The sequence below is a fragment of the Saccopteryx leptura genome, chromosome 3 (genome assembly GCF_036850995.1).
Source record: "Saccopteryx leptura isolate mSacLep1 chromosome 3, mSacLep1_pri_phased_curated, whole genome shotgun sequence".
NCBI classification, from domain to species: Eukaryota; Metazoa; Chordata; class Mammalia; order Chiroptera; family Emballonuridae; genus Saccopteryx; species Saccopteryx leptura.
This window is the reverse complement of record NC_089505.1, coordinates 115434001-115447460: the sequence shown is the minus strand read 5'-3', so window position 1 is coordinate 115447460 and position 13460 is coordinate 115434001. Positions and strand designations below refer to the sequence as shown.

General features: G+C 39.1%; 1 protein-coding gene across 8 annotated transcripts in view; it reads left to right on the top strand.

The window, feature by feature from the left end:
* The window catches only part of SCMH1 (Scm polycomb group protein homolog 1), a 166787-nt gene that overhangs the window by 127195 nt on the left and 26132 nt on the right, over positions 1-13460 (top strand). For all 8 annotated transcript variants that reach the window (XM_066376007.1, XM_066376009.1, XM_066376004.1 and 5 more), the window contains 2 exons: positions 6536-6768; positions 10329-10455. In XM_066376007.1, the coding sequence (XP_066232104.1) occupies positions 6536-6768; positions 10329-10455 (360 nt within the window). The remainder of the gene's footprint in view (positions 1-6535; positions 6769-10328; positions 10456-13460) is intronic.

Below are 13460 nucleotides of genomic sequence, written 5' to 3'. Positions count from 1 at the left end.
TCCCGGGTTCAATTCCCAGTCAGAACATACAGGAGAAGCACCCATCTGCTTCCCCATCCCTTTCTCTCCCCCCTTTTCTCTCTTTATCAGCCCGGGGCGCTGAAGATGGTTCCATGCAGCCTCCTCAAGTGCTGAATATAGCTCAGTTGCCAGCATAGCCCCAGATGGGCAGAACATAGACCCCAGATGGTGGTTGCTGGGTGGATCCCTATTGGGATACATGCAGGAGTCTGTCTCTCTATCTCCCCTTCTCTCACTTGGAAAAGGGAAAAAAGAGGGTTACCCAGAAATAAAGTTCAAAATAGTACCATACAAATTAAATAGGTAAAAAGAGGGAAAATTGGGAAGGCCTTTGAGATTTGTGTCATTTGCTGAAGGATGCCTACATCTCAAGTACAAGGCATAAGTGAAGAAAACAAAATGATTCTGAAATCTGAAACACAGGGCATATGTCAGAAAATTAAAATCAGATGAGGTAATATAATAAGCAGCACCTGCTCTAGGGACTTACCCAGAAAGAGACCATTGAAGGGTTTTAACCAAAGGAGTGATGTTATCATGTTTGTGTTTTAGAGTCAGATTCTTATGCTCTGTTGGGTAAAGGCTAGAGATAATGAGTGGGAGTAAGTTAAAGGAAGAGAAACCAGTGAGTTGCCCATTTCAGTAATTAAGATGAAATGATGAGGACCTGATTTACCGTAGGTGCCAAGTGGGACTGGAGTGAAAGAAATATAGGTGAAACATTCAGAGGACAACTTCTCTGGGAAAAGGCATCTGTTTTGAGCCACATTCCTTTACTCTTTCAGTGCTAGAGAATCTTAGAACTAGAAGTAGACTTAAGATAAAATGCTGGGAAACCATGGACTTGATGTCAAACTAAATAAGTAGAATAAATGCTGAGTTGGAGGTAGACTATGTTATTAGAAGAATATGTCAGCTCTTAGCATAGGCAGGTATAGAAACCAGGAAACTGAATCTGAAATCATTCAACAGAATTTCAAATCAAGACCAAGTGTCCAGATGAATTTGTGATGAAAGGTAACAATTTCTCCTAACCTTAAAGGCACTCTGAGCTGCCTTCTGATAGGTTAACTTGATTTCTAGATATATCTTTTATTTCAAGGATACTAAAATAACTCTTATACATCCATAATTTAATTAAAGTACACTTTCCCTGTTGTATATATGTGTCATATTGCACATTGCCAAAATTAGAGCAGAATGAAAGTTTCCAGAGTGTTTAAAAACTAGTCTGTGAAGAAATGGCATTTCTTCAAACTAGGTTAAAAGGCTAGAAATTGTGTGCAGCCCCCTAGAGCAGCTGGTCCCAGATAGTGCCCAAATCACCCCTTGTGAAGTAGAAAGCATTAGAATGATTTTATACTAATTATTAGTATGAGAGAAACAAGCAAGAAGGGGGAGAGGTGTGGGCAGGACACTGCATTCTTCCAAGTCTCCAGTGGGCCCACTTTAGTCTTGGGACAGGATTCCCAATGGCTGTATCTTCTGCTAGAACCCTGATTCACGGTCCCAGAGTTACAGGATCACAAACATTGATCTGCCATAAGTGAGTGCCCTTGGCTGCTTTCTCTTTTCCTTTCTCTTTCTGATTCTCCCCAATCTACTCTGCTCTTCCACCTCCCATGTAGATTATAAAATCTTTAGAGTTTGTTTTAATACTGATAAGCCTATCCCCCTTTTCATTGTTTTCTTAGCTGTTCTCTTGGGGGGTGGGGGTAATATGAACTTTAATATCAACTTGTCTAGCTCCAGAAAAAAGTTTTCTTAGTATTTTTATTGATTGAATTAAGATTGTAAATTAATTTAGCAAGAACTGACAACTTGATGATGCTTAGACCTACAAGAACAAGGGTGTTTTTTTAAGTCTATTTTTGTATCTTCCAGTTCTACCCATCTGTGTGCCACTACCCTGCCTTAGATGTGCTTCTGCCTTGACCATTAGCCTCACCATTACTTTTTCCATATGTAGGGCCACAGTACCCACCCTGTGTCTTTGGCAGAGTCTTTCTGTGTTAGAGCTGGAACATTCCTTAAATATAACATGGACTCTTCTCAAGCTGGCTCCAGCATCTCTCTCTAACCTTACCTGTTTCTCCTTATAGACTTCAGCCACAGAACTACCCACAGCTCGTCATATAACATATAACCATGCTTTTTAACAGATCCATGCCTTTCTATATACTATCCCCTCTGAAGTACCCTTACTCACTCTCTACCCTTGCCCTTTTCCTAATGCAAGATCAATTGTTCTCCAAAGATTAGTTAAAATGTCACTTTGAAATCTTGCCTGATGAGTCTTGCTTCTTGCTTGCCTGTCTCCCTTGCCCTCTCTCCTTCCCTTACAGAGTTAGTCACTCCCTTCTCTAAGTCTTTATAATTGTATAAGAATTTTATCAAAGTATTGTTGATTAAGGGTGTGATTCTGTCAACCTTTGTAGCATCAAAATGTGTTGGAGAATTTCCTGATCTTTCCTCTTTCTCTGAAGTAGGACAGTCATTCAATTATTTAATTATTTACATTAGGAAAAATAAAAATAGATCATGTTTAAATGACAAACTCAAGGTCACACCATAAGGGACAAAACTAGAATTAGATTTCTGGTCCCCTGATATCACCCAGTTTGGTTTTTCTTTTTTTCAACTAGGATAATTAAGTTAGGATTTGACAGAACAGGGCTTCCTAGTGGGGAAAACTTCCAAATTTTGGAATCCCTTGGGATAGCTTAAGAAATTTGTTATTAAAAGCTTTTAAATTAGTACAAAGCTTAATTTCAATGCTATCTGCTCATATATGACCTGCATGCTCTGGTTTTTCAAAACTGTTAGTCTAGTTGGTTAGTTTCTTCTGTCCAGATCTTTTAGGCTAGAAAGAGCACCTTGTTTGCTAGTGGGCATCAGGGTCTTTTATGTCCAGCCTTAAGGAAAAAGAAAAGACAAATTACTTTCTGACCATTAGAAAGCCAAGTGAAGCCCTGTTCAGTTCTCTTTTATGTTTCCTTTTTTATTCTACAAACATGCACTATGTACAAACCAGGGACTCAGCACCTTCTCATGTGACGGCAGGAATTCAAAAGTAATTCACTAACACCACTACCCCCAGCTCAGACTTCATGATCTGTTCCTGGAGATATATGGGCAGTCTTAGGGTTTATAGTAATCAGTTTAAACATTTGGCATGTTCAGTTACTCAGGCTTAGATGTGAAATAGGTAGAGAGTTGGATTGGGATTTTTCTAGGCAAGTGTGTTGGGAAAAGAAGGGCAAGGAAGGGATTAGAATTATGGATCAGTGGTTCTTGAAGCTTTTGTTATCAGGAAACTTCTGTATCCTTAAAAACCCAAAGAGCTTTTATTTATGTGGGTTATCTATATCACCATATTAGAAATTAAAACTTAAACCTTTTACAACATAAGAATATACAAGCACACACTCAATTAGCTTTAAGAGTGATGATATCACACATGTACTCTCTGGAAAATTCCACTGTTGGAGAATGAGAGTAAAAAAGGCAAATCATGTTTTAGTATCATGAAAATTATGTTCACCTTACAGGAAAATCTTAAAAGGATTTCAAGGACCCTCAGAGATTCTCAGACAATACTCTGAAAACTACTAACTATATATATTCTTAAAAATCCATTTTACCAAAAGTGGATATTTGGGTCATTTCAAGTTTTAGTTTTACAAATAACATTGCTATTTATTGCCAAATAAAATTTAGAATTAACTCGTCAGTTTGGGTATACACACAGTCTAAAAACTTAACTGCTGGGATTTTGATTAGAATTGCATTGACTCTTTACATCAATTTAATGACAATTGAGAGCTTAACAATACTGAATCTTCTAGTTCATAAGTGTGATATATCCCTTCATGGCTGCATGATATCTAGAGCTTCTTTAATTTTTCTGAGAATGTTTTATAGTTTAGTGTAGATGTCTTGTACATCTTTCACTGAATATTTGACTTAGGGGGTTTTATTTTCTAATTGGTGGTATATATAAAAATACAATAGACTTTGTAAAAACTATGGTCATGTCCAAATAATTCTTTACAATCTACATTTATAGCTTTTATTTCTCTTTCTTTCCTTATTATGTTGGCCTAGAATGCCATGTTTGATCTCTCATTTTTCTTAAAATTTCAAAATCTTGATGGGAAATCAGCTATATATATGTTTAACATAGCGCTTCTCCTTCCTAGTGGAATCTTGTCTCCTAAAACCTCAGGATTATGGGAGATTGTATTCTACATCTTAGAAGCTCTGAGCCTTGCTTTACAGCTCAAGTGCACAGACTCAGAACTCAGCAGATGTCCCATGGGGAAAACACACATGGAGCTCCTCAAGTTCCAGTCTGTCAGCAACCTCTCTGATGTCTCTTTCCTCCTTGAGAGCTCCTGCCTAGGCCAACCCTGATCCTAAATCCATGCCCCAAATCAGCAAATGCCCTCAGGAAGGAAAATTGTCAGCTACCTCAGAACCCTTCCTACACAAGTCTGGAATTCCAGTTCATCCAATCTCCATGATTTCTACAACACTGCAGTGATTTATCTCAGTGGTCCCCAACCACCAGGCCGCAGACTGATACCAGTCCATGGGCTATTTGGTACCAGTCCGCAGAGAAAGAATAAATAACTTACATTATTTCCATTTTATTTATATTTAAGTCTGAACGATGTTTTATTTTTTTAAAATGACCAGATTCCCTCTGTTACATCCATCTAAGACTCACTCTTGATGCTTGTCTCGGTCACGTGATACATTTATCTGTCCCACCCTAAAGGCCGGTCCATGAAAATATTTTCTGACATTAAACCAGTCCGTGGCCCAAAAAAGGTTGAGGACCACTGATTTATCTGACTTTTTCTAGTTGTTGCATTAGCAGCAGTGCACTGTCATAATCTATTACAGCCTATCTGGAAATATAAATAACATTACCTTCTACCTGTCCACTATAATGAGTTTTTTAAACTAGTCTCTAGATCTAATACTGCCCGCCCCCTCCCGGAGCAGCTGTAGTGTTCCTTTTCGGTATATTCTGTCACTCCTGTGCTCAAAACCCTCCAGTTGCTTCCCTTCATACTTAGAATAAGTTCCAGTTCATTTTCAAGTCTACAAAGTCCTACATGATCTTATCACTGCTCCCTTTATAACCTATTCTCCCTTCACTCTCCCCTTTGCTTGCTCAATTCCAGCAATATACTAGCCTTTCCATTTCTCAAACACACTAACATATACCCATCTCAGAGTCTTTGCACTTGTTATATACCCTCTATTTGGAAGGCTTTTTCCTCAGATCTTCATAAGGCTTTGCTTTTATTTCATTTGTGAGCCCTATGCAAATGTCACCTCTTTAAAAAGGGTTTTCCTCACCCCTCGATTTCTCCCTAAGATGTTTCTAATATCTCCTTACCTTGCTTTAGTTTGGTCATAGCACTTGCCTAACATTATATTGCATATTATTAGTATATTTTCTGTCTCCCCCACTAGAAGCTAAGCTCCATAAGAGTGGAAACGATGTCTGTTTTCAGCGCTGTTCTATCCCCAGGGCTTAGGACAGTGTATAACCTATAGTAAATGTTCAATAAATATTCATGGAATGAATTAGATATCCCTTATCTTAGAGAATTATCAATTTCAGAAGAAGATGAATGATTGGAGTAAAATTGAAAGTACTTTAACATAGATGTCTACAGAATACTTTGGAGGGGACACTAACTTATTTGGGGTGTAGTCAAACAAGGCTTCAGTAAGAAGCTGAGTTTTGGAAACTGAATACTGATGCATGTCTGACCAGGAAGAATAGAGAACTCAACATATATGAATGAATTGGTGTTCAGAAAACGGTCTAAAACATGGGGACAGATAACAGGAAATGACATCAAATATAACTGGAGAGCAAGGCAGGGACAAAGTCACAACAGTCCTTGGATATCAGGATAAAGAATTTGTACTTTACCTTAAAGGTAATATGGAACAAAGATTTTTAAGGTGAGGAGAGATGCTATCAAGTGTATAGGTTTGTATGTGTTTTACTACTCCTCACTGTAATAACCACACTAAAACTTTAAGTAGTCTGATGTAGAAAATCCCTGACTTGGTTGAAGGACCTACTTTCAAAACATAAGTCCTCATCCCAACTCACAGTGTAACCTAGGGAAGGCATCATTTTCTCTTCTGAACCTCAGATCCTCATTCTTAGCAGGAAAGGATTGTAGGCATTCCATTTCTGAGCCTATGGTTCTGTTTATATGCTCTAACTAGATGCCTTGGGGAGAAATTTTTAAAATTTTTTACTGCATCTACCAGAAATAATTAAAACTTCCAATTCTAGCCAAGCTAACTTCAGTGCTCCCCTGAGATTTTCTGATATTTAGGTCAGATGCCAAGAAACTAGCTTTTTGAGATAAAACTAACCAAGTGGAAATAGCAAGTTTTTGTTTGTTTGTTTGTTTTTGGAGGGGATAGGGAACAGGTGGGAGGAAAGGTGATAGAATGAGTCTTTTTCTTGCAGTTGTGATTCCAAAGAGTCCCTACCCAGCACCTGATGTGAACACTGATAAATCCAGCATCCACACCAGCACCAAAACTGACTTGGAGCATCAACCAGGGCAGAGAGGTCGTAAACCAGGAAAGAAGCGGGGCCGGACACCCAAGCCCCTAATTCCTCATCCCATTGCTACTCCATCCAAGTCAGCTGAACCTTTGAAATTCCCAAAGAAGAGGGGTCCCAAACCTGGCAGTAAGGTAGGTAAAAATGTGGGTTTCTCAGAAAGTAAAAATGACTATAAAGGGGTGACTCATCCATATCCATTCATCTTGAAAAGGGACATGTCTGACCCTATTCTTTACTTTATGAATGCTTTTAAGAGGAATTTCCTAAGTTGTTATTCCTACTTAGCTACTTACCTGGCAATAAGTAATATTAGACATTGTATGGTGTGGATAAGAAACAAATTTTGACTTTGAAAGTTACTCACATTCAAGGGAATTCTGGTCTAATGTCTTCCATAGACGGAAGGCCCTGCTCCTGATTGTTAACCCAGAGTGGATGCCCAGGCATGTAAACAAAAAGAGGAAATTGACTCTGTAAATGTATTTTTTTTCTATTCCTGCCCCTTCTTTTAAAAAAATTGTCTAATACCTACTAAGTATCAGGCTCTGTATGAGATACCATTACATATCACATAATCTTCACAAAACCCAAGGAAATGAGTAATGTTAACATTATTTATAAGTTAAGTAAATTGAGGCTTAGAGGTGTGAAATGACTTTCCTAAGGGCACATAGTTAATAAACAGCAAAGGCTACAGAGATGGGTCCCCAGATCTAGTTTCAAGGTCACTGCAATCCTACCACATATAGTATTAACTCTCCCATTTCTTGAGGGAGGTAACACTTACCTTTAGTGTTGAGAAAGACTGTTGAGTCAGGCTTCGCTGAACACTGTTCCTAAAAGTGCCACCTTGTAGTCATGACCAGTTCTTCATGCATACCTTCCCGAGGGAAGCGATCTATAGGAAAGTTCCTCAGCTGCTTCTCTGGGACTGTCTTTGGCATCATCCTCTCCACTCACTTCCTGCCTCTCTGTATCTCTGCAGCTCCCTCTGAGCTAGACTATCTGACATCCACTGTGGAGATGATACCCAGTCCTCTTGGGGACTCCATTCCAATCTCATAAGTTCTTCCCAAAGTTTTGTTGGTTGGTTAGTTGGTTTTGTTTTGCTTATTAGTTCCAGCTGACTTCAGTCCTACTAGAATATAAGCTCAAGGTCGAGAACCTAATTTTTTCGTCTCACTTTCTCCTACAGTGCCTTATATCTCAATCTCTTCAGAGATGTTCAGGATATGCAGGATGGATAGATGGATGGCTTGAGTGGTAGTGTTCTAATTAAGATTCTCTCTTATTTATTGGCTTCGATGTCTCAATGTCACATCCTGATCTTTATATGTAATGTATAATGCTCCTGACCTGCTACCACTAACCCCTAACCTAGGTCCTGATTCATTTTTGTCTCCATGACTGTCTTCTCATTCTCCTGTTGTGGAGGAGAGGCTAAAGGCCCTTAGATTATTACAAGGCCAGAGAAGCTGTGCTTTTGATTATGTGAAGACGTCTTGAGGATAGTCAGATTAAAGAGGGAGAAAACTTGTCTGAGGTTCCAAAGACAGAACCAGAACCAAATAAGCAGAAACTTGAACAGACAGACTTTGTTTCAGGATAAAGGAACAGTTAAATTGATTCCAAAATACAAGTAGTGGTCTCCCATCATGAGAGGTATTTCCTCAGCGACTGGATGACTAGATGGAAGGGTGCTTTCAGGGACAAGGAAATAGAAATACTGGTTAAATTTAATGACCTTTAAGATCCTTCAAAATCTAAGAACTGTGACTCTGTGATTGCCTCTGTTCTGCTTTCTCAGACAATCCCAAACATAGTAGCCAAAGTCCTCTTTTTTTCCAACCTCCTGAAAGTAGTAATTCTCATCTCAGAATTACTCATCTGTATTTTCATGGCATCTGACTCCCTGACTCCCCCTCCTGTCCACTGTTGTCAGTGTATATATAACGTTTCCATTTAATCCAGCCAAGTGGCCTCCTAATTTGAGACTTTGAAACCAGATAAACTTAGTTTTATATAAATATTTCATGTTCATTTGTTACCACCCATGTGACTTTGGGAAACATTTTTTTAAGACCTTTTATTGATTGATTTTAGAGAGAGGAGAGAGAAAAGCAGAGTGAAGGGGGACAGGGGAAGAGCAGGAAGCATCGACTCATAGTTGCTTCTCGTGTGTGCCTTGACCGGGCAAGCCCGGGGCTTGAACTGGCGACCAGCATTCCAGGTCAACACCTTATCCACTGTGCCACCACGGTCCAGGTTAGGAAAGCTTCTTGAGTAATGCCGTGAGCCCGTTTTCTAACCAGTAAAATGATGATTAGTTAATATACTAATAGATATAATGCAGATAATTGCATCTATCTCAAATAGTAATAATACCTTCCATTTTTCTGGTTTCTTCTATAATATTTGGGCACCTTACCAGGATTGTTCCTTCAAAGACCCCCTAAAATCCTACCACCAACTCAGCCAAGTTGAACTCAGTGTTCCTTTCTACCTCAACTTGTTGCTTATTTGGATTTTTACTTTTAGCAATATCAAAAAATATGAGATGTCCATGTCCCCTGTGTGCTTTTGTAAGTGTGTGTATGATTACTTTCACAGGAAAGGCTGGCTTACACTATGTGCTCACTGTCGTTGGTGCTGTCTCTTTAGACATTAACACTCCTAGAAGGCAGATAGGTTTATACAGCTCCCAGCAGAAGCCCCTACATGCCATTTAGTAAGAAGGCATTTCTGGACCTCAGTGATAATTATGTTTTTCTTGCATTCTGAATGGCTTTTAGAAAACATTTTCTTGGAAAGAACCCTCTGAGAGCCTTCTCCCCCACAGGCTGCCCCGAACAGCATAGAGGACATACTTGTTGACTCTCAAATAATTTTTATTACTTTCCCCATCAATGGTGTTCTATACTGTATGCTTCATTGACAAATATTATTGACATTTATATGCCAAGTATCATGTTAGGAATAGTACTCAAAATCAGACTTGCAGGGAGCTCCAGGCTAATAGGTACACCAGTATATAAATATCTAATGACCGTACATTGTGACAAATGCAACAATACGAAGAGCAGAGATAGCACAAAAGATATAGTAACTAAATAAAATCTAGAAAATCTTCTTGGATAAACAGATATTTGTAAGATTTTTTTAAAAAAGGACATTTCAAGCAGAAGGAATGGCTTATGGCTTCTTAGTGTAATGGTGTGGACCAGGTATGGATTTTAGAGAAGTAACAGAGTTAGGGATTACTAGAGTATAAGGTTGAAGATAATAAGTGAAGGTAATGAGCTCAAGAGGAAGGAACATTCCCATTTTTCAAGAGAAAGAAAATACAATGCCAAATAGATTTAAGCCATAGCACTATTCGTGTGCTTTTTGTCTGCCCAACTAGTAAAGAACCTGGAACTTTAAATCATAATGCTGAATCTAGTCTAAAAGTCAGTGAATTAAGTGCTGATTGTACAGAAGCCCAGAATCTTGTGTGTAGATTCAGAAAATATTTACTAAGCATCTACTGTATCTACAGCTTTGGAAAGATGCTATGTAGAAAACAAAAATAAAACAGACCCACCTACAGATGTATTTTCATTTCATGGGTTCATTAAGTGCTAGGAATAAAGGACTTAGAAGACAAGATACCTATCATGGATAGCAAACTTCTCCCCATCCATTTTGACAGAGGAAACCTCGGACTCTGCTGAATCCACCACCCACCTCACCAACAACCAGCACCCCTGAACCGGATACCAGCACTGTACCCCAAGATGCTGCCACCATCCCCAGCTCAGCCATGCAGGCCCCCACAGGTAAGAGCAGATCACGGTACTAGCTGCAACAAGCCCCAGGCTCCTGTGTCTGTACTTTCTCATCATGTACCAATAATTAGTCCCCTGTCCATTTATAAACTTAAATAGGATTTTTAAAAATTATTTTTGGCATTTGTAGTAGTTTCAGAGAAACCTCCATCCAGTCAGAAACACTCAAAGAAACTTGGGTATATAGTCTGTGAACTCAAGGTTGGGGAGCTGGGGCGGGCAGTGGGGTGGAGGTGGGGCCAGCACCAGGAGTTCCCTTGTTCAGTTTTTATTGCTCATCCTTTCCACTTCAGGGTGGTCATTCTTAGTGATTTCTAACAGAACCTTCCACCATTGCTGGCCTCTGCTGAAAGTCACAGAATAAGCCAAGGTCCAACTGAGGAGTGGTGACACAGTGATCAGTGAAAACTGCTACAGCCCGGTCAAGAGCAAGAAATGTATACAAAGTTAGTCCCCATTTTTCCTGGGTTATGAGATTCAGGCCAAGGAAGGGATGCCAGCTCAGTGACTGCCAGAAGAGATGGTCAGCTTTATTTAAATGGAATGGTGAGGCCTGGTCATGAAGCTCTCGCTGCTTGTGGGTCTTTTACATGCTGTTGAAAGGAAGCTAGGCACCTAAATGGTACCTAGAATAATGAGGGCTAAACCAAGTAGGTATACCAGCACCTAGGGGGCATGTCTGAGATTTGAAGTCCTTTTCCTTTCTGAGCCTCAGTTTTCACATCTATACAATGATAAAATTAGTTCATGTTACCTTATATTCTCTTCAAATGTTAACAATAAGAGCTATCATAGATTAAAAGCTATGTTCCACATTGTATCCTTTTATTACCTTTTTTTTAACTGCACAACACTTTTTAAGATTTATTATATGCTCATAGTCTAAAGAAATAATAAGTCGGCCCTGGCCGGTTGGCTCAGCGGTAGAGCGTCGGCCTGGCGTGCGGGGGACCTGGGTTCGATTCCCGGCCAGGGCACATAGGAGAAGCGCCCATTTGCTTCTCCACCCCCCACCCCTTCCTTCCTCTCTGTCTCTCTCTTCCCCTCCCGCAGCCAAGGCTCCATTGGAGCAAAGATGGCCCGGGTGCTGGGGATGGCTCCTTGGCCTCTGCCACAGGCGCTAGAGTGGCTCTGGTCGTCACAGAGCGACGCCCCGGAGGGGCAGAGCATCGCCCCCTGGTGGGCAGAGCGTCACCTCTGGTGGGCGTGCCAGGTGGATCCCGGTCGGGCGCATGCGGGAGTCTGTCTGACTGACTCTCCCCGTTTCCAGCTTCAGAAAAATACAAAAAAAAAAAAAAAGAAAGAAATAATAAGTCTACAATAATTATTACAAAACAAAACAAATAGACCTCCCTACTCCCCATCATTTATTGCTCACTAAAGCCCATCGTCTTTACTTTAGCTAATTCTTTTATTTATTTACCTTCATATATGATAACAGAATGTTTATACTGCTATTTTTTTAGCTTTAGGCATTTTTCAACTAACAACCCACTTTAGAAGATGAGGGTTTAACTCTTCTTAATCTTCTTGTTCCTTACCCATCCACATGTACTTCCCTGTACATGCACCCTATCATAATTTTGATTAGATTAAAATTCATTATTTTATTGTAGCTTGTTAAATATTATTCCCAGTTGAGCCATGTAGTGTACTATGATTACAATTCCTTTTGCACATTTTGTTGTCAGAGTAAATCTTGTCAATTTCTTTATTATGTGTTAACTTCATTATGTACTAATTACTAATTCAACCTTAAACTATCTTACTACTGTATATGTCTCTCTTTATGTTAAGGCACATTATATATTCTGTCCATTTTAAACTCTAAAAGACAGCTCTTCTGGAGCCTTCGGAATCTCTTGACATCCTCTTCACCATCTTTTGTATTATCCTCGGTTTACTACTTCCCATGTCTTTGTTTCGCACATAAATCATTCTTAGATTTACATCTTTAGTTTTGTATGAAACCTGTTTATCCTCTTTGAAGCTTCTTTTCATACCCAGTGTTCTGAAATTTCACCTAAAATGAGTACTTTTACCTACCATGCTGAACACTTAGTATTCCCATTCCATTCTTGAGTTTCTTGAAATTTTCTTAAATTCTTCCATCAGTGATTTTTTTCTGGTTTTTCTTTATTCACTGTTTCTGACATACATGTTATTCAGACGTTGAACCTCTTGAACTCCTCTCTAATATTCTTAACCCTTTTTATATTCTTAGTCCTAATCTCTTTGTCTTTTGCTCAACTATCTTTAAGCTTTCCTCAAATATATCTTCCAACTTTATATTGGGTTTTTTGTTTCTGACATCTTACTTTTTAAAGTATCATTATTTATTATTCTAGTAGCATTTTCCAGAGAGTGTATGGTGGAAAACTAGTCCTGCAAAATGCTCTGCATAAAAGGATTCTACATACATTTAGAAATTTGGTCACATACAAGTAGGAAATGCTTATATTCTGCTTCCCTAGTCTTGAATACTTGCACCTGCTATGAAGAGTTTGTTTTTTTTCTGAAATGTTTACTGGACTACTTTTATTAGGTTATTGCAAAATTGAGCAGTGGATATAGAGATGTTTTCCCATATTCCCATGGCTCCCCTACACTCATATCCTTCTCCATTATCATCATCCCTCACAAGAGCAGTACATTTGCTTCAGTTGAAGAACTACATTGAAATATCATTATCAGCCAAAGTCCATAGTTTACTTTAGGGTTCTCGCAAGGTGTACATTCTGTAGATTTCAACAAATGTATAATGGCATGTATTCACCATTATAGGGTCCGCTTATGTGCAGATTTTTTTCAATAAATATACAGTTGGCCCTCCATATCTATTTTGCATCCACAGATTCAACCAACCACATTATCAAAACCATATTTTCCATGGATTTTTGCTACACGGGTGTCAGCACTCCTAACGCCCACATGGTTCAAGGGTCATTCATATTTCTTTCCTGGATTGTGACTTCGCTGTTGTATCTAAAAAGTCA